Source organism: Pinus tabuliformis, chromosome 9, assembly GCF_031772625.1.
Source record: "Pinus tabuliformis cultivar Carrire ecotype Pingquan chromosome 9, CPIR1, whole genome shotgun sequence".
Lineage (NCBI taxonomy): Eukaryota > Viridiplantae > Streptophyta > Pinopsida > Pinales > Pinaceae > Pinus > Pinus tabuliformis.
Genome location: NC_142307.1, coordinates 317,460,977 through 317,482,658, shown reverse-complemented (window position 1 = coordinate 317,482,658; position 21,682 = coordinate 317,460,977). Strand labels below are relative to the sequence as shown.

Below are 21,682 nucleotides of genomic sequence, written 5' to 3'. Positions count from 1 at the left end.
AAACAATAATGCAGGTGAGCACAAACTTTCAAGACGTGTTTGCTTTCAGTGGGCCAGCCCCAGAGACCATCAATGGGAGGCTCGCCATGCTCGGATTCGTCTCAGCTGTCGGGGTGGAGATAGCGAGCGGGAGAGACCTCAACTCCCAACTGGCCAGCGGAGGAGTTGCATTGTTTATTGGAAGTTCCCTTCTCCTCACGCTTGCTTCTGTGATACCCATGTTCAAGGGAGTGTCCAAAGAGAGCAAATCGCAGGAAATAATGTCTTCTTGGGCAGAGATGTGGAATGGTCGTTTCGCGATGGTTGGCCTCGTTGCGCTGGCCTTGACTGAATACCTCAAGGGAGGTCCTCTCATCTCATGATCATCATCAGCTCTATACCAAACCTCATGATCATCATCAGCTCTATACCAAACTTCATACCCCTCTTAGTGTAGGATGTAATCCAACCCAACTTGTATTCACTCTGCTATCACGAGATGGCACTTGTTTTGGTTGTTTATGCTGTATTTGACACGTTCATCCACAATCTGTGTCATTTTGAGTAGAATATTTACAGAATCAACCATATGAATATATTTATGAGTACAACTTTGACAGAAACTGTGATAACAATTTGGCATTGTAACAAATTGTTTTGGAAGTTTATGCCATATTTGACACTTTCATCCACAATCTGTGATCTTAATTGACACCAACCATATCAAGTTTCTAACCGGCTGTGCCAACTTTGAAGGATAAAAATAAGCATAAAGATCTGTAACAAAAACAAACCTGTATTCATTTGGTAATTGTGAATTTCTAAATTCCATACTAACTAAATATAAAGCAAAGTTGTCAACTAATAAACGAAATTGTTTTTTCCAATTTTTCTCAATTTTGTCTCAAATTTGTTAGAGATTTTTAAGAAGCATAAGTTTAGGTTGCTAATTTGTGAAGTTGAAATGCTTCATGGGTTTTGCAGGGCTAAAAACAACATCTTAAGCAACAAATATTCAAAACATCCCTAAGAATTGTATTGACCATCCAAAAAACTCATTTCTTCTATTAGTTAGACTACCATATAACAAATATATTTTTAATAATAAATATATCCTCCACATACTTTGAATTTACATATCACAATAACAATATTTGGGTGACCATCAATATGGACCTAGATCATTCCTCCCCCTTAGGAAGGAATGATATTAGTTGCATTAAGTTTCATCAACATATGTGTAAACTTCTCCTAAATTTTGATTTTAGTAAACCACTTTCCTTGGTGACGATGTTGCCCTGCTTTAACAAAATAGTAGAGTTGTGTGTGATATGTGAAGGTATCGTGTTGGTGTCTATGATATGATCTACTTTAGCTTGTTTAATGTAGTTAGGATTATGTTCTATTGGGGCCAATTGCTTGGTTACTTTTAAGGTGTCTAATAGAGGTGGAAAATATGGTTGAAACAACTACATATTAAAGACTAGATGTAAGCTAAGGAAAGAGGTAATATTGAATTCAAAATAACTTTCACCCGCAAACTTTTTGATTGTGTAACCCCCATGTTATAGTGGTATAATATTCTTGTGGTGCTATCAATGGAATCATACCTTATCATCAACCTAAAACTTATGTGGATCATTTTGTTGGTGATGTCGCTATTGTACTTGGCATTATCTTTTCGCAAGATATCGTGAACCTATTTTTGGAGATGTTATATCCATTCAACAATTTTGAATTCTCTAGTTGTCTCAACTTGAGTATAGGAGGACTCTCCTCATGAAGATGGAAAGGGAATAACTATATCAATTAGGGCCAATGGTTGGAACCCTAGGCACACTTGAAAAAGATTGTAGCTAATAGAGCTTTGGAGGACTATGTTATGGTTATGCTTGATATATGGAATGATTTTATAACATGTACATGGATGGTTGGAGTTGTGGATATGCAAGATATGCAAAATCATCACGTTGACCACTTTTATTTTTCCATTTGTTTGGGTAAGAAAGGTAGTCAATTTGGCCAACTTAGTATCCATGAAAGAGAACAAACTAAACTATAAGGTATTGAGGAACATGTTATCCCTATTTGAAATAATGGTTTGAGGTAGTCCAAAAATTAACCCAAAAATAGTTAAAGAAGAGTTTAGTAGTAGCCTTGACAATGATAATCATCTTGCAATGTGTCAAAATGGCCATCTTAGAGAATTGGTAAAAAAACACAAACACACAATGATTACTATGCTTGATCAAGGGCAAGCTTCACATGTAATCCATGTAAACTAATTCCCAAGGATTTATTGGGTTACATAGACGAGTCTACACCCACTTATTCTTGATGGTTGGTTTAGCATTCGTATAAGCAGTGCATGATCTAATACATCAATGGACATTATATCAAATCTTTGGTGAGTTAAAATACTTCTAAAGAAATGGTACTATCTTCTTCATACCAAAGTCCCTTGAAATTGAATTTAATGTTCCTCTTAGATCAACTAGAGACACTCAATTGAAGGAAAAAAAATGTGGTGTAGGTAGCACCGGAGCACATTCTAGAGGTGGAATTATAGAACTTATTTGCATATAACCAATGTTTGGTATGTGACAATGAAGTCACATTCATTGCTTTATAATTATGGCCACCTAGGAATATCATTCCCACAAGATTTAAGAACTATTATTAGTGCCACAAGTGGGGGTGGTTGAGGTAGTCTCTGACATTATTGGTGCTTCCTTTATGGTATTTGATGTTTAAGGGGAATTATAACACTTATTTGGAGGTAGTCATTACAAAAAATTTCTTATGTATGCACGAATTACAAAGGCCTATGGTCAATGTGGATGACCATCTCCTTCATAAGAATATAGTGATTCCATTGTTGACATGCTTGCATGATAGACTACATCTCCTTGTCATAGGTGGTGTATATCCAAGTAATATCAAAGAGTGTTTCATGTGATAGGCCATTAGATGTCCTTCATATGTAAGGACTACATTGATAGCATAGTCAAAAGAATTTGTCTCAATCTAAAATGGTTGTTGTGGGTTTGGTAGGGTGAGGATTGGTTTGGATTAGAGGTAGTAATTTAGATCCTCCAAACATTTCTATTTTGATTTAGTCTAGGAAAAAATTTCTTTATCCTCACCCTTGGTCACTTGACTTAAGGGCCAAACAATATGAGAGAATCTCACATGAACCTTTAGTAGAAGTTAGTAAGGCCCAATAAACCACAAAGCTCTGTCAAAGTCATTTCGGATGGGCAATCCCAAATGAATTAGATCATTTTTACAGCTACATGCATCCCATGTTCATCCATGGTGTATCCCCAAATGAATTTCTCTATATTTTGAATGATCATTTTCCTAGATTGGCATACAACTTGTCTTGTCACATGGTGCTCTATACCTAGTGAATGTGTCGTAAATGTTTTTCCATGGCCTTATTAGTTTATCTTCCACCTTTATCATTGGAAAAAAAAACCTAGCTTTAACTCACACTAGATGAGGGTTGACATGTCTCTCCCATATCCTTTTAAAAATTCATTTTGAAGCCTCATTACTCCCTATTCTTGGAAACTTAGTATTGCATTGCTACTTTCTAGTAACAATGGAATGATGCAACTCATTACATAACAAGTTGACTTCAACAAAGGGGAAATGAAGGGTCGAGACTTATAAAATTTGGTTTCCAAGGATGATCAACTTGAATTGGGATAAGATTACGTAGAAATGGATAAAAAATTGAATTCATTATGCTAATTTCTCTTGCCCCTAGGTGTCTAGATTCATCCTCCAGGAACTTTGAGAAGCTTATATAATGAGACGTTTCCATGGGTGGGAGGGAGATAAAAAATATAAATAGTGTTATACTTATGCTGGTGGAATTATGAGTGTTACTTCCCTATATTTTTGTGATGAGATTTATCATAGAAAGTGATACAAAGAGGATAAGGAATATAGGAAAGGGGTGTGCACAATTCAAATGTATATATAACCCATTATTTCATTAATGAATATGTCATGAAGGCTTTTCCCAAATGTTTGTCTCTTTATGTGTGATTTAATATTGCATTTTATTATTATATCATTATACATACCACTAACATTAACAATTCCTTCTTTGGGAAAATGAATTTATTTATTTTCTCTATGATGTGTGTAGGTTATGAAGGTGAGAAATGGAAATTGGATCTCTTCGATCTAAATCAGAATTTTCTAAAACATGGTCTAATTATATATCACATCCATTAGAGAAATTTTGAGGTCTAAAATGAGCCTCAAAACAAAAACGTACAAACAAAATCAACTTTATCAGAACCAATAGGATTCAATCTGATGATGTGAACGATGCAGGCCGATTTACCATTTTTGGAGTAAAAAAGTAAAAAGAATAAAAGATAAAAAATAAGAAACTACTTTTTCAACCTGAATTCTCAACTTATCTCCTTGCGGTTTTGCTCAAAATTTAAGTGGGAGCACTCAGTTTATGCATAATTAATTCCTCAACCAAGGAGTACCCATGTTGCATACTTTTAATGGAAATTGCTATAGGAAAAATTAGAAATACATGAAAAATGTGATTGCAATGACATTTTTCATGTATTTCTCATTTTTCATTTAGAAGAGTCCGTAAAAAATATGCAACATGGGTACTCCCTGGATGAGGAATTATATTTTTCATCCAACAAGTGCTCATACTCAATTTTTTTGTAAAAACTTAGGGAGATAAGTTGAAAATAGAAGTTCAAAAATAAGTTTTTTCTTTTTACCTATAAAATTTGATGATGTAATCTAATCTTCTTTTATTATTTCCACTATCATTTTATATATTCCATATGAGACCCATTTTAGACCTCAAAATTTCTCTAATGAGCAAGATAATGGAAAAAGGTACACACATTATTGTACTCTTTTCATCTATGTAATGTATCTTATGTGGTAGATGTAGGAGAATATTGTATGCTAGTTACACCATTCTCTAGCAAATCTAAGGGTAAGATTTGTGGAACAATATATTTATTGCTAAAGGGAAAGTTTTGGAAAAGTTTAACTTGTCACTCCACTAAGGAAAATATTTAATTTCCACTTCTCTTTCTTTGATTTAATTGTTCTCTTGATGTATAGGGAATTCTATGGTAATTGCTATCCCGTTTTTGCCATGTTGGGGCCAAATACCTCTGTGATTATGCATATATGAGCTCAAGTCCTTGAGAAATACCAGTTAGGAGCTCCATCACTCTCACTCCTTATACATAGAGAATTTTTATATCGTCATTAGATCCTACACACAACAAGGGAGGGACATGAAACTTGTCATTAAGAATCATCCACCTTGAACTAGTGATGAGTTCTATAGATGATTTTTTTGTTGATATATGAATTTGTAATTTCTTGTTTGAGTTTGTGTCTATATTATCCCAGTGTTAGAAAGATATATCTTGTTGGGTATGTTTATTGTCTTGTTAAAAGTAATAATTCCACTTAACATAAATTATCAACCAGGGAAAATCTTTTGTTTCAAGTCTATCTTGCACAATCTGTGTAAAAAACCAGTGAAGCACTGGCAGCACTAGACATCAAAGGAATTTTGTGGGCTAACATCAGTAAATCCATTACTGATATATGGAGATCTATTCAAACTATTTATGAGGAGATTGACTTGATAGCAGTAGCCCAAGTGGAAATTCAAAGGGCCAGAACTCTATTGGGACATATGCCCGAACAGGCCAGCAGGCTAATCCATTTTTTGAAGACTAAGACCAGTGAAGAACTAGCAGCACTGGACATCAAAGACAGGATAGGCACTATCCTAACAATCAAAAGAGTTCTGACCAAGAGAACCCTAATGCAGAATCTGGAAAGGAGGTGCCAAGATATGCAAGTGGAGATAGACTCTTTTATAGAAAGATTTGCAGTTTTGCATGAAAGGGGCTTGCGAAGTCTATTGGGAAATAATGAGCGCCTGTTGAGACAAGCTGAGTATACATACAGGTTGAATAAACATGTTGCTGATCAAGTAAATGCATCATCAAGTACTTCAGCAGAGAAGGCCCTTCCATTTGGCCAAACGCTCTACAAAAACTTGGAAAATCTATTTTATATTGAACATGAAGTGAAACATCTTTTTACAATTCAGCCTAACTTCTTCAGGTACACAGACGCTGATGAGACTTTGAGAAAGCTACAAAGACATAACTTACCAGAAGAACAATGGTGGCAGATCATGTTGGAAATCCTGTAGGCGTGTTTCAAACATTTGTTTTTCCCAGGATACAACAGATATCATAAAGCGGAGAATAGGAACGGATAAGAGTCTGGCGGGGCAACAATCTATCAAATCAAAATTAATACGCCAGAGAAAGCTAAGGCAGCCACGCGGAATATCAGTAGAAGCAGCCACCAGTGGACTCACAGAGCTTACAGTCAACACATCTCACCAACTGAGCAGCCAGCACAACAACATTTACTTCTTCATTTATTTCTCCCTATTTTCAAGATCATTTACTCCTCCTGTAAAAGTAGGTAGAATGAGTTATTACTAGATATTATCTCTTGGAGATATTTTGTAAACACTTTTGTATAAATACCTCCCCAAGCGAAGTATTTGGGGTTGGTGATACATTTCTTAGACTGTGTTGTAACTCTGAAAAACATCTGAATACAAAAGCTGTTGGAATCCATTGTTGTTGGACTCTCTGGATGTGGAATTGATAGCAGAGGACTATGTTACAAAATTCATGAATCATTTTATGGCTCAATAAGTCTCTCTTACTTGTGCTTTCAATTTCTATGTTTACTATATCATATATGTTTCATGATCTGAATAATAGGGAAAAAGAATAACACAGAATTTTTTTGCATGCACTCTGAGTTCAATCTCTGCTATTATTAATGTTTTCTTCAGAATTAGCATAAAAAAGAATTCTTAACTGCTCCGTAGCAATAAGCATCCACTTTCCCTCTGTCAACATGATGAAGGATTCTTAATTTCTCTTCACCTACTGACTCCATCCCACCTGATTCTAGCTTATAAATTGTTCCATGATTGATTACCTTTCTCTGTAGTACTACTCTCTATCAAAAAAACCATATTCAGCAGTTCATCCTCATAGACTCCATTAACCCAATGGACTGAACTTCTCAAATTTACACCCCTGTTCTATTGAATATCACCATCCAAAAACCAAACAAACCCTTTTGCTCCATAACTAGCCTAATATACCTTAAAACAAAGCTAAATTATAAAGAGAGAGCCCTCTCTGGATGCAGATTGCCTAGAACCTGCATCTAAGAGATTTCTCTATGGTTACCTCGGCCGTATTCCTTTTCTACAACTTCTGGGAACAACCTCAGTGATAACATGTACAACCACTTATTCTTGATTGTTGGTTTAGCATTGGCATAAACAATGCATGTTCTCATACATTGTTGGACATTATATCAAATCTTTGGTGAGTCGAAATCATTCTAAAGCGATGCTACTGTCCTCTCTATACAAAATTCCCTTGCCACTTGAATTTAATGTTCCTCCTAGATCAAATAAAGACACTCAATTAAAGGAAAAAAAATGAGGCATAGGTACCACATGAGCACATGACGGAGGGGGAATTATAGAAATTATTTTCCTATAACTAATTTTTGGTATGTGACAATGAAGTCAGGTTCACTTTTGTATAATTATGACCACCTAGGGTTCTCATTCCCACAATATTGAAGAACTATTTTTATTGCCACAAATCTAGGTGGTAGTCTGTGACATTATTGCTGTTTCCTTTCTGGTATTTGATGTTTAAGTGGAATTGTTGCACACATGTAAAGATAGTCATTACAGAAGTTTACTTATGTCTTCATGAATTACAAAGGCCTATGATCAATGTGGATGATCATCTCCTTCTTAAGAATATAATTATTTCATTATTGACGTGTTAGCATGAAATATACATCTCCTTTTCATAGGTGGTGTATATCCAAATAATATTAGAGAGTGTTTCAGATTGACAGGCCATTAGATGTCCTTCATAAGTAAGGAATACATTGATAACATTGTCAAAACTGTTTGTCTCAATCTCACATGGTTTTTGTGGGTTTGCTAGGGTGAGGATTGGTTTGGAGTAGAGGTAGTGCTTTAGATCCTCCAATGCTTTATATTGTGACTTAGTCTAGGAAACGTTTTCTTTAGCTTCACCATTGGTCACTTGACTTAAGGGCCAAGAAATGTGAGAGAACCTAACATGAACCTTTAGTAGAAGTTATTAAGGCCCAATAAACTAAAAAATTATATCAAATTCATTTGGGATGGCCAATCCCAAATGAATTGGATCTTTTCTTCATCTACATGCACTCCATGTTCATCCATGGTGTATCCCCAAATGGAATTTTTTACATTTTGAATGATCGTTTTTCTAGATTGGCATACAAATTGTCTTGTCACCTGGTTCTCTAGACCTAGTGATTGGCATAAAATGCCCATTCCACATCTCTGATTTTCCAAGGTTTCTATGTTAGTTATATAGTGAAATCTATCTATGGATCTTGATGACTTTTGATAAGTTATCGATGGGTTGATGAATAAATGGACTAAGACTGAGAAAGTTGAGGAGTGTGGAATTTCTTTATCTACACATGTCCAGAAAGGAAAATGGTATGTCAACAGTGGATGCTCTAAGCATATTACTAGAGACAAGAGTAAATTATTGTTTCTAAAATAGAAAAGAAAAGGTGATCTCACATTCAGAAATAATCCTCTAACACAAATTAAAGGAAAGGGAATAGTTAGTCCAGATGAAAATACAAAGAAAATAATTTCCTATATGTGGTTGGTCTCAAGCACAACCTATTGAGTGTAAGTAAAATGTGTGACAATTGGTATGATATAAATTTTCACTCAAAGGAAAATGAGATATAAAAATATGAGAATGGAAACTTGCTAGGAAAGGAAACAAAAACTCACAACAACATGTATATGCTTGATGATTCTATAGTGAATTGCTACTTAAGAAAAACAAAAAAAAAATGGTTGTAGCACAAAAGGTTGGTGCATGTAAATTTCCATAGTCTAGTCAAAATTAGTATGTTAAGGGTAGCCAAAGGCTTACCAAGTCTACTAAAGCTCGATAATGGAATCTAGAAGACTTGTTAATTTCAAAATAGATAAGCTCACAGTTCAAAATAAAGGAGTTATCATCTTCTAAACCTTTGGAGTTGGATCACATGAATATCTATGGTCCCACAACAACAAATAGTCTAAGAGGAGAAAGAAACTTTATTTTGTTTATTATGATTCTATTGGGGTTACCTGTATAATGTTATTGAAAGAAAGGTTAGAAGCCATGATTAATTCGAAAATATTTGAGGCTCGGGTTGAGAATGAGAAGGAACTCAATATTAAATGCTTCAAATATGAAAGAGGAGAAGAATTCATATCGAAAGAGTTTGAACATTTCTATGAAAAACATAACATAAAGAGGCAATATTTAGTAAAAAGAACACCACAATAGAATGGGGTAGTTTAAAGGAAAAATAAAACCTTTCAAGAGACGGCCAAAGTAATGATGGAGGAAGGAAAGGTTTCACAAACATTCTAGGGAGAAGAAACTCAAACAACTTTGTACTTAGAAAACAGAAAACAACGCAGGCATAATAATGACAAAATCCCTTATGATTTATAGAAAGGAAGACCAACATTTGTAAAATATTTTAAGTTATCGAGAGTAAATTTTAAATCAGTGGAAATGATAAATACCTTGGAATGTTTGACTCTTGATAATATGAGGGTATATTACTAATATATTCAGTCAAGAACAAAGGCTACAAGTGCTTCAACAAGAGGACAAAAAGGGTTGAAGATTACATCAATCTCATAGTTGATAAACGCTACCTGATCCTATGAATTGTAACGAGAGTCAAAAGTAAAATGATGACGAGGATTCTGCACTAACATATGTAGGTCAAGAATAACAAGAAGTTGTAAAATACAAAGAGGAAGAAGATTCGACATGAAGGCACAAGAATCCATAAAAGCATGTGCAATAATAAAACACAAAAAGTAAAATACTTTATGATGGAAGGTTTAGTGTCTAAACTACAAGTAAATTCACTGGAATTTATGGCCATGCAAATCTTACATTGATCTCACAAATCAATCCCAAAAAACTCAGTCAGGCTAGTGAAGACAAGTTTTGGGAAAAAGAATTGAATGAAGAATTGGACCAAATTCAGAAAATTGAAGCTTGGGAGATTGTACCCAGACCCAAGGATAAAAATGTTATAGGCATGAAATGTGTTTTCAAGAATAAGATAAATAAGGAAGGACAAGCTTTAAGAAACAAAGAAAGGCTAGTCAATAAGGATTATGCACAAACAGAAGGAATACAATTTGAAGAAACATTTGCACCAATAGTAAGACTAAAAGAGATTAGAATTTTTTTAGCATTTTCCAGTTATAAGAACAAAAAAGTATATCAAATGGATGTGAAATGGAGATTTTGAACAAGAAGTGTATATAGAATAGCCAAAAGGTTTTTTGGTCCTAGAGAATGAAGATTATGTTTTTAGATTGAGAAAGGCTATGTATGGGATGAAATGAGCTCCAATATCATGATATGCCATATTAAACAAATATCTCCAGCTGTAAGGTTTTAGAAAAGGGATTGTTAATAGAAATATGTGCATTACTGAAGATGATCACTTGCTAATTATTTTGATTTATGTAGATGACATTCTCTTTGGAAATGATTTAGAACAAATGTTATAATAGTTTGTTAAGGTAACGAGAAAGGAATTTGAAATGTCAGTGATAGAGAGTTGTCCTTCTGCATTAGATTGAAAATTACCCAATCTAAAAAGGGTATATTCATCTCTTAATCCAATTATCTAAATGAAAGGTTGAAGAAATTTGGGATGGGAGAATGGAAGCCATTTTGTACCCCCATGGTGACTAGTTGTAAACTAAGTAAAGAGCATGAATCTACTCTTATGAATCAAAAACCTTAGAAATCAATGATGGGAATAATTTGTATCTAGATATTTCTTGGCCAGACATATTGTAAGAAATGGGCTTGGTATCCAGATTTCAATAAAGTCCTAGATAAATTAATGTCAATGCAATGAAGAGAATTTTCAAATATTTCCAAGGCGCAATATTCTATGGGTTGTGGTATGCAAGAGGTAAATATTTCAATTTGAAATATTATGCTAATGTTGATTGGGTTGGTAGCATTGATGACATGAAAAGTACCTCGAGAGAAGATTTTTTCTTAGGGAACTTTATTATATCATGGGTGAGCAAAAAGAAGGACTCAATCTCTCTATCCATTTTGGAAACTGAAGACATAATTGTAGCCACCTACTGAACTTGAACTATTTAGATGAAGTAGATCCTCAGAGACATCAATGTTGAATGCACCTATTCCAATCTTATGTGACAACACTAGTTCTATCAACATCTCCAAGAATCATGTTATGCACTGAAGGACAAAACATATTTTGATCAAATATCATTTTTTGAGAGAATGGGTTATTTCTAAGGTTTTCTGTCTTGATTATGTGGCCACTAGTGAGTAGCTTATAGAAATATTCACAAAGTACCTATTACAACAACTATTTGAATATCACAAGAAAAAACTTGAAGTAGTATCTCCAACAGCAAATTGACTCAATTCAAGAAACAATTCGTAGCTACTTAAATAGTGATTAATTTAATAAATAGGTTGTAGGAGATGGCCATTAGATTTGGACATGGCTTGAAGGGAATATGACATTACCCTTTACGATTGATGTTAAAGGGGGAGATGAACTGTTGGGGTAGTGGCCCAAACAATGTGACATGAAAAATCACAAGGGGGAGCTATCGATGAAGAACATATGAACGTTTGATAGTTTGGGGGGAGTGTTTTTTTAAGGAGAAGAGTCTGAAAAATGTCTAGGGGAGTCTTCATATTTATTAGATCCATCAATATTATAAAAATGTTTTCCAGTGTTTCCATCAATGGAAAAAGAGGAGATTTTTGCACCAAATGTTGTCGTTGATGTCAAAAACGGTGCTTCCATGGAACCTAACCAGAAAATTCAAGTTGTGGGGGAGTCCTTTAGTAGCTCCAGTTTCTAATAGAGACCCATCATAGTAGCAGGATTAATAAGGAAGCTAAAAATATTATGACTATGATGGTTTGGTGGCTTAGTATTTCAAGGAACTTATATCTTAGGCATTCTACTCATTTTCCTTTATAATGTGCTTAGATTGATAAACCTTGTAAATACCTTTCCAATGGCATAAGGCTACCTAAAAACTCCAAAGGATGATGGATTTATTACCAGTTGAAGTCTTTTGCAGAGTTGTAGGCCTCAAGTTTTTGGATAGACCTTGTGTTTTGTAAGAAATTTCTTTGTTAAAGAAGTTTCATGATTATAAGCATTTATGAAGAAGTCATGTTAGTGAGGTCTTTGGCCTAGTTAGGAGGTAGTCTTATCTAGGTAGCTACTAGAACATGGCATAAGACAATGTGGACCAATGATGATATGACACATTGTACACTTCCATTGACCGATGATGATGACCAAGATAGTGAAGTGACAATCATGGTGGCAATATGATGTCAACATAGTCGAACAAGGTATCCAATATTTGGGACACGTAACATGCAAATTTGGATTTTTTACGTGTTAAAGTGGCCTAGTTTCAAGTGACACATGGTACTATCAGCAAGTGACATGTTGCATAGATGGTCGCAACATGATGGTGTGGAAAAAAACTTAAATATTTTCCTATGAGGTCATTTTGTTGAGTAATTCTCTCTATTTTATTTTTTTTAGAAATTCGACATTGAACAAGTTGCCTGCAGAAAATCAAAGGAAAAGGCATTTAGTCTAACTATTCATACTGGTTGGGGCATGAATCAAAATTTTTGTTAAGCTGGCTAGTAGGTGATTTGGAAATCAAAATATCCTCCCACTAAAAGATCTCCTCACCCCTGAGTTATGGCTTTAAGCACTCTGCAATTAGGACATTGGTTTGAGCCCTTTGGGAATATGATGCCAAATCTTTCAGTATCACATAATGACATGTTTGGCATCATTCACTGAAACTAGAAGCTATACAATTTTAGAGATATAGCTATATCCATTGTTAGAAACCTCTCATACACCAAAATTTCTAAACTAAGTAGAGTAATTGTAATTCGACCCCAGAACAAAAAATACGACATAATTGAACTACACTTAATAAAGGTAGAAAATCCAAATTAATGCAATTGATGTGGCACATTTTTTTAAGTAATGGGCTTCCTCAAGTATCAGACAAATTATATTGGAGGACAAGTTTCATACATTTCAGATTAAGAATGTAGTTTTTATTGAAAGATTTTGATCATGTATTATGGTAATTTAATTGACAAAAGAAGCCATACTAAGAAATTAAAAATCAATAGTAACATGTAATAAAATTATCTATATGATTATGAGTATCGGTTTCATGCTCTAGTATTTAATTTCTTGCAAGATCTAATGCATTTAATGTGGTTCTCTAGCTATGTGGTAAAGTGGGAGGAAACCCTATGTATAATGTTGTAGTGAAAATTATAAAAAGTGAGGAAAGTATGGTGTGTGTGTGCTAAGTGTTAGTGTCAGTATATGCATACTTCCATCAGGGATCACATTTTCTCTTTGCATTTTAATTTTAGGGCTCCCATACTAAATTCTTTTACATCATTTCATTAGGTCATGTCAAACTAATCCAGTGATGGTTGTCTTCTCTTCAAAAAATCTAATTTCTCCCTCATAGAGTATACTTTCCGACCCTTCCTCAGGTTGTTTTCAGTTATCGTTTCATGGTCGATTTGTAATCATGCTTTCATCAGGTCATAGGGCATGTTTCGTTAGGTCTCAGGGTTTCATTTCCAAGGTCAAGAGCATGATTTAAAGTGTAAATAAAGACCAACAAGGGTATGAGGATGATAAATAAGTCAAGCATGATGGCTTGTAGGTCATAGTCACTATATAATTATCTTTTAAACTAATGTAATTTTCACTTGTAGGTCATAGTCACTATATAATTATCTTTTAAACTAATGTAATTTTCACCTCAAAAACATGTTTTTGAGGTGAAAATGGAGTATTTTGACTTAATTTGTATTTCTTGTGTAATTTTAAGTCACTTTATGTAATAAACGATTCGGGCTGCACCAAAGAATCTCTCTTTGCTGCAAAACAAAGAAAAACTGAAAAATCAGTTCAAGTTAAGCATTATCCACCTGAAAAGAAACAAGGTAGCAAAGGTATTAAAAACATAGTTTTGAGAAAGGTCAAGAAACATTAGAAAGTGGGTTTTTCAAGTGATAAATCAAAATTTACTCCTATATAAGGCCACAAATTTCATTTTCAAGCTCATCATTCTCATTTGGCAAGCTAGGAATCAAAAAGTGACGAAAAGAGGAAAGGTTGAGTGAGTTTTTGGCAAAGGAGAAGTGGCGTTGCACTTCTCGAGGGTGGCACTATGCGTTTGGAGTAGTGGTTAAGTGGCGTTCTCTTTCTATAGTCGGGCGCTACACGTTTCAGGCAGGAGAGTTAGCGTTTCATGTTGAGGGGTTGGCGTTGCATGTTTGGGCCCAGTGCTGCACGTCTAGAGGTTTCCACAGTCTAATTTTACACTGCACTGCGCATTGAGGGGTGGCACTGCACATCTGTGGATTGGCATTGCACATTGAAAAGAAGGGCCAGAAAGGCCTCAAACTTCATGAAAACTTCCCAAGGTGTCATCTCCTCCTTCATACAAGTAAGTTGTCCTCCCATACTACATTGTTTGTTTGCAATCAAACTTTTAAACATAATTCCCCATGGCAAATGTGAAACCATAAATTCTCCCTTAGTTATGCCTAAACCCTAAACCCCAATTATTCCTTCTATCACCTATCACTAAAACTCTAAACTTTCCCTATGTCATTCCATAACATCCATATCCCTTTATCTATCTTTCAAAACAAAAATATCTCAAACAAACCAAGCCCGCCCTCTCATTTTTATGATTCCTACTCCCTCATTCATTTTCTAGCCCATAAGGTCACCTCCCATCCCATCACTCCTAAATCACTCTTTCGCATTCGCTTTCTCCCTTTTCTTGGAGTGTACAACCTTAAACCTTGTAAACATGGACAAAGAAGACAGAGACTATGAGGAGGAGGAAAACACTGGTAGTGACACTTCAGCAGATAGACCTAGGCATCAGAGAAAACCACATAAGGGAGGTAGAATTATTAGGGAGGAGCCATCAAACCCGAGAGAATTGTAGGCCTCTTAGTTAGATGTCACCTGTTTTAGACATCTAGGGTGCTATGAGTTCTGTGAGCAGGTGGAAAGAGTTCAACACCACCCTGAGCTCACCAGGTTTTTTGTGGCTCGTCTTCAAGACAACAAGGTGTCTCTTGTTGGGGTGACATTCACAGTCTCACCTTCCATTATTTCGGATGCCAGCAGGATTCCGAATGTAATGGAGAAGTGGTACAAGGAATAAGACTTTGATGAACACTATTATGAGCCTTATATCAAACCTAGGTACAAAAATGAGGCAAAATACTTTTTCCTTTCAGATTCCTTGAGGACAAGTATGCCCCCATGATGAAAATCATCATGAAGTATTTCACTTGTGAGGGTAGATTTTCCAGGCTATACACCTATCACATCAGGCTTCTCATGCATTTAACCAGGGTGAGGTTGTTAAACCTCCCTTATTTCCTATTCAGGAATATAGATAAGATGGCCCACTTTCTGTAAAAAAACGCCATACCCTAAGCATATGAGTAGTCTCTATCATTATTCCTAATCAAGATGATTTTACTTCATTAAATTAGCCTCCTAAACATCTCTTGGGACACTTTTATTGCTCATGACATCTTCAGAGGTCCTCAAATTCCTCCACTAGTGTCTCAAGAAGTATGGAGACCTTCTAGTAGTGCTTAGGTGAAAACAGATGAGGAGGCCAAAGAGACTAGAGGTACTGAGGTGCCCGAGACTTACACGAAATATCAGAGGGGCACACGGAGATTGATTGCAGGTGATAGGCAAGTGTTTGCTCCATGGGATGTGGAAGGGACTTTCCTTCTTCATCAACCCATAACAAAATGCTTGCTCCATAGGATGTGGAAGGGGCTTTTCCTTCTTCAACAACACAGCAGGTATAGGTATAGCAGTTGCACAAAGGGAAGGAAAAGACACTAGAGGAAAGTCTTGATGATGAGGAGGAAGACAGGGACTTTGATTTGATAGAGCATGATGAGCCAGAGGAGTGTTATACGCATCATGGCATGGAAATAATTGACTTAGAGGCTCAGGATGAAGAAACAATGAAGGACATCATCATACAGGAAAAGGAGGATCAAGTCCAATTGTTGATGGAAAATTTTGAGAGAGCCAAGTATGTCATCACATATTTGGAACAAGAGAACAAGCAGTTGAGTGACAAGCAGGTCCTCATGGAGCTGGAACTTCTCAAGGTAAAACAACAAAGTGACAAAGAGACACATGTCACTTTGACTCCTATTGAGAAGAAAATTGAAGAAGATAGAGAGACTTGGTTTGAGAGAGTCAACTTGCACCTAGAGAAGTTGTTGTAGAAGGCCAATAGGGATAACTAGATGATCAAGCACATGGCCTACTATTATAGGACCTGAAACAAAATTTGCAACATGAGGGTCAAAAATATGAAAGCTAGGCTAAGGCGAGCTCTAAAAGGAAAAAAGGAGGAGGATAGGCTTAGGTTGCTTGCTGAAGCTTCCTTGGCTCATTAAGATGCTTGATGGTGGTGCTGTTCATCAATTTTGGTCAAGTTTGGAGAATATTTTCTTCTTTGCAAATTTTGGAAATTGCACACATAGAAAATTTGGCTCAATGTGCAGCGGCACTGGCGCCGCGCTTTTTGTATTGGCACCCAATGGACAAATGGCTTGAATTTTTGTATTCAAAGTAATGAGTACATGCAACATATGGATTTTCTAAGTGTTTGGGGTAGAACTGGTCCACCAAGAGGTCAAAAAACACCCTAAAAATGACCTTTCTGCCACCGTTTGGACAGACAAAAGCAATCTTGGCATAATCATGTTTTGAGGGGTCAAATGAGATTCAAATGAATAAATTATAGATGTTTTAAAAAGTAGACATGAAGACCTTTCCAATGAGCTATCATGAGATCAATTTGGATGTCGGGAAGATCTCCAAAAGGAATCTGAAAGTGGCATTGTGCATTGGGCCAGTGGCACTGCGCATAGGGAAAATTTGCATAGGAATGGCTATTTTTCTATTTTTTTACCATGTTCATGGAATTTCTCTCATTGAGGATGTTTAACTATGGTAAATGATGACTTGGCTTGTAAATATGATAGATAATTAGTAGTAGAGGATAAATTCATTACATTAAAAGTCAATTTGAGCTCAAATGAATCAGTTTTTCACTTTTAGAGGCAACTTGTTAAGATGCCTATATTCCTGTTTCTTGTTCACTCTTGGTTAGATTGGCTCCTCATCTTATGGATTTGACCCCTGATGATGGGAGGAGGTTGAAACAATGCCCATATCTTCTTCTTCTTTCTCATTGTAAAGGGTTGGACTCAGCTTGATGCTCTGACCTTGATTGTACATCATTTTGCAGCTGTTTAGTAGGAGATTAATAAGAATTGCAGCTATTTTTATGGGATCCATGTCCTATGGAGTTTTAGCACAGTTTATTCTCTTGTGATCATATGTTAGTATGTTTTGTGTATTTTTTTAATCACTTCATTACTTCTAAGTGAACGTTTTCAAGTTGATAGGCATAATTCATTACATCACTGCTCTGCTTTGCAAAAATATTCACCATTACATGTTTTCTACAGTTTGGGAAGGATCCATGACAATCACATGCTCTTCCTAGCCTCTCATCAGTCTTAAACACCTCACACATCAAGCCCTTGAGTGCTAAAGCTTATGACTACCTTGCCCTATTGAACACCCTACAATTTTGACCTAATTCCCTAGCCCTAAATTGTCCAGCTCCTCCTGATCCAGGAAAAACCCTTCAAAATCCAATCAAAATTTTGTGCTACTATACCTAGCCTAAAATCCTTCTCCTCATCCAGTCATCTTGGCTAATATCCTTACGGAGAGAGCCCTCTCCTGGCCTAGTAGGGCTAGCTACTTGGCTAAGCGTGGTTTCTGGTTACCCTCGCATTACCTTCCTTCAGTCTGAGGTTCAATCCATGTGATAACACTATGTGTGTGAGAACTGGATGAGATGAAATAGAGTGGAACATCAAAGTGAGCTACACACAAGAATATGTATGGTTGTGCACTAATACTATATATGCTTAGTGAAGTGTCGAGAGTGCAGGAGACTAGAAGTAGATGTGGCAGGGACAACTGAATGTATGTGGAGAGCGAAGGAGAGGGAATTGTAGAAAGACAATAGTTCAAAGTTATAATTTGATTTCCTAATACTGAGGGAGGTTAATTTTTTTAGTTTAAAAATTGTATCAAAAGTAGAACACTTGAATAAAGAAGGTAGGGGTCTGCAATTATAAAAGGTTGGAGCCTCTAGTGATCCATATGAATGTTAGTGGCCACCCACCTATCACATCTGGATCCCCACAACTGTCCCTTTCCGTTTTTCAGTTTCCTTCATTATAGCGCAGTTTATTATTTTTAGCAGTTTTTTGGGTCCTAAACTTCAGGAGCTGTTTTGAGGCCCTAAAGGACGTTTTTTGGGAAATCTACAGCCAGTGGATTTTTTGTCTAAAAATCGTCCTTTCCATCGTATTCCTCAGAGATATCTTTCCAACGGGCTATCATGCACGTCAAACGGAGATAATACGACCAATTCGCGACCCCGGGAAAGTTGATTTACCAACTTACCCAAAAACTGGGCCCACAATTTGGCGTTTCATCTTCTAGGGTTAGGTTTTGGAATGTGAAGGGTTTTCCATTGTTTCTCAACAATAAATAGGCCTTCGAGCCTCATTGTAACACAATTTAGAATAGTTCATAGGCATGTAGCTACACATCTCTTCTCAGAGATAAGCTACCATTGCCCTAGCTGGTTTATTTCCATTTATAGTTGTAAGCATATTTCAGTATTAATGAAATGAAGTATTAATTCCGCTGCATCTTTGTGTATATGGTTATCTCTATAATTTGTTGTGTTCCTGTTTAAATATGGATCATCTAAGAAAGTTGTGGATCTCTTCTATGATGGGGGTGTGGTCCTATTGTGAGTAGGTTCTCACAAACATATGATGTAATCAAATTTGGTTCCTTGATTATCATCATAATACAAAACAATATTTGGTGGTTTTTATCGTAGAGGGGTTTGCATGTTAATCATTTTGTTTAGATGTATGTGAATGGTGGTATCTCATGTGTGCATTGTATGCAATTCAACATTTAAGTGCTCAGCATAAAAAAGAAAAAGGAAAAATTGTTAAATATTGATTCACCCCCACTCTTGGTAATTCATGGTTCCCAATAATTGGTATCATAGCTAAGGGTATTGAGTTTGAAACACCCCTATCTCATGATGGGGTAGGGGGGATGGGGGGCGTTATTGGGCTTAGAAGTGCTCCACGTATGTTTCACAACATGTGCTTAACCGCCTCTCGAGGATTTGTTAACTCTGATGATGCATTTGTTTACTAACCCCTCTGGGTTTTGGTGTAATTACAACCATAACTTCAATCCTTAATAAGGATTCATTGTTTTAGGGTGAAGAAGAAACATAGACACTCACTCCTTTAAATGATGCCATGTAGACTACTCTAGTATTAGTAGTGATTTAATTTAAACAAATTGTAGTCTTTGAATGTGATGCCTGAAGTAGAGGTATATGGTAGCATTGATGCAAGAAGGGTTCCCCATAGTATCCACCAATAATCCATTTTGTGACTACAATTTGGAAAAATTCACATACGAGGAGGAAGTTATGGCTATCCTTCATGCATTTGACACTTGGTGACCATATCTCATAGGGGTTGTTTTCATCTTACGATTTTCCATCATAGTTTAAAGCATTTTCTTGAACAATTGTTAAATTCACCACAAAATTATAAATGGGTCAATAAGATCTTGGGCTATGATAATAAGATCATATATAAGAAGGGCAAAGAGAATTTTGTGGTTGATGGTGTATCTATTTAATTTGAGAAGGATAGGTCACTTCTTTCCTTATCATTACCAAGCTTATTATGACTCGAGACATCCTATAGGAAATGGATATGAAAAAAATATTTTAAGGTAGCTCATCAAACAAATTTAGATATATCCCAACCCACCTAAAAGTTATGGCATGGAAACACTATATATTGTAGTATAAAGGGCACACTGTTTTAGCACAATACTTGATCACATAACAATGGTTCTTATAGGACATACATTCATGACCAGCAACATGTCATTTTAACTTTTAGAAGAACTATGAAATAAGTATGGTTTCTTTCTTTTGAGAGTACATGGAAACATATATCTATAACAACATACTAGAACTTCCCTTCCTCATATATGGAAATAAAAATGAAAAATCAAATGACTTCATTCAATTCCAAATTTTAAGAGTTAGCATATGTCTTGATCACCCTTCAAGGTCAAAGATATGTTGCAAAGGGAGGGTTCCCGATCTGTAAAATACTATGGATATTACATTGGAATAGTTCATCACAATAGATATGACAAAAGTAGTCAAATATTTATTGTGAAGGTTAATCACATTTACATCCCATATTCTTAGAGTTACTATTTTTTGGTTAAACCTATGAGATAGCTAAAATGTAAAAAATACAAAACAGATAGATAGACACACAACATCCACCAATAGACATAATATCTTAACTTGGGAAACCCTTACATGAGAAAACCAAACTAGAATATGAGGCTATTATGTTCTCTATTTTCTACTATGCGAACATGTAAATAGAAAGAAAGATATACTCTCTATGGAGTTACCTGAGACATGCGTTGTATAAGGTTGTTATAGAATCCTATCCCCATGTTTTCTTATCTCTAAATTCTCACTCTTAGTTGTTGTGCTCATGTATGGAACAAATATAATAACAAAGAATGCAACCCTTTTTCCTCCTAGTGTCATGCCACATTGCGTGATAGCAATATAGGGGTAATATTTTGACTACCTCAACCCTTAATTAATGTTACCATTTTAGATATTATTGAACCTTCTTGATATCCCATATGTAGCTAACACCATATACATGAGTGATGCGTACTAAGATTGCAGCCTCTCTTACCATGGCGCTCAACATGATAGGTTAACATGTAGAAGAAATAATCTTTGCATACAAGCTTTGATTGATGTGATTCTTGCACCAATGGAAAGGTATTTGAGGGTCAATTACTGTTAGAGGATCTTGGTGTAAGTGGTAAGAGTTTTGACCCCTAAAAATTATATTTGATGCCTCACAATGGCTCTAGAAGGTTTTAAACCACAATCTTTCAATTTGGGACGTGTAATGAAAATTACCCTGAAAGCTAATCCTTGTGAGTTCTTCCTATCTAAATACATTGAGATGGATGATAAATACTATAGTGATACAATCCATATTAGTTCCTCAAATGGACTTCAATCAATAGGATGGGTAGATGAAATGACTTCTATAGGTAGGCTGAAATGGGTCATAAATTTTCCAACGAACTACAACAAACATGTAAACCTTATTTTGAACTCCAAGTGCTTCTTGCAATA

At 35.6% G+C, this 21,682-nt stretch overlaps 1 protein-coding gene across 1 annotated transcript in view; it reads left to right on the top strand.

Moving 5' to 3' along the window:
- LOC149148496 (early light-induced protein, chloroplastic-like) overlaps window positions 1–602 on the top strand; it is a 46,899-nt gene extending 46,297 nt beyond the window's left edge. Inside the window, exon 3 of the mRNA XM_089438396.1 lies at window positions 15–602. Coding sequence (XP_089294522.1) covers window positions 15–362 — 348 coding nt within the window. The 3' untranslated portion in view covers window positions 363–602. The remainder of the gene's footprint in view (window positions 1–14) is intronic.
- Window positions 603–21,682: the final 21,080 nt, after the last annotated feature.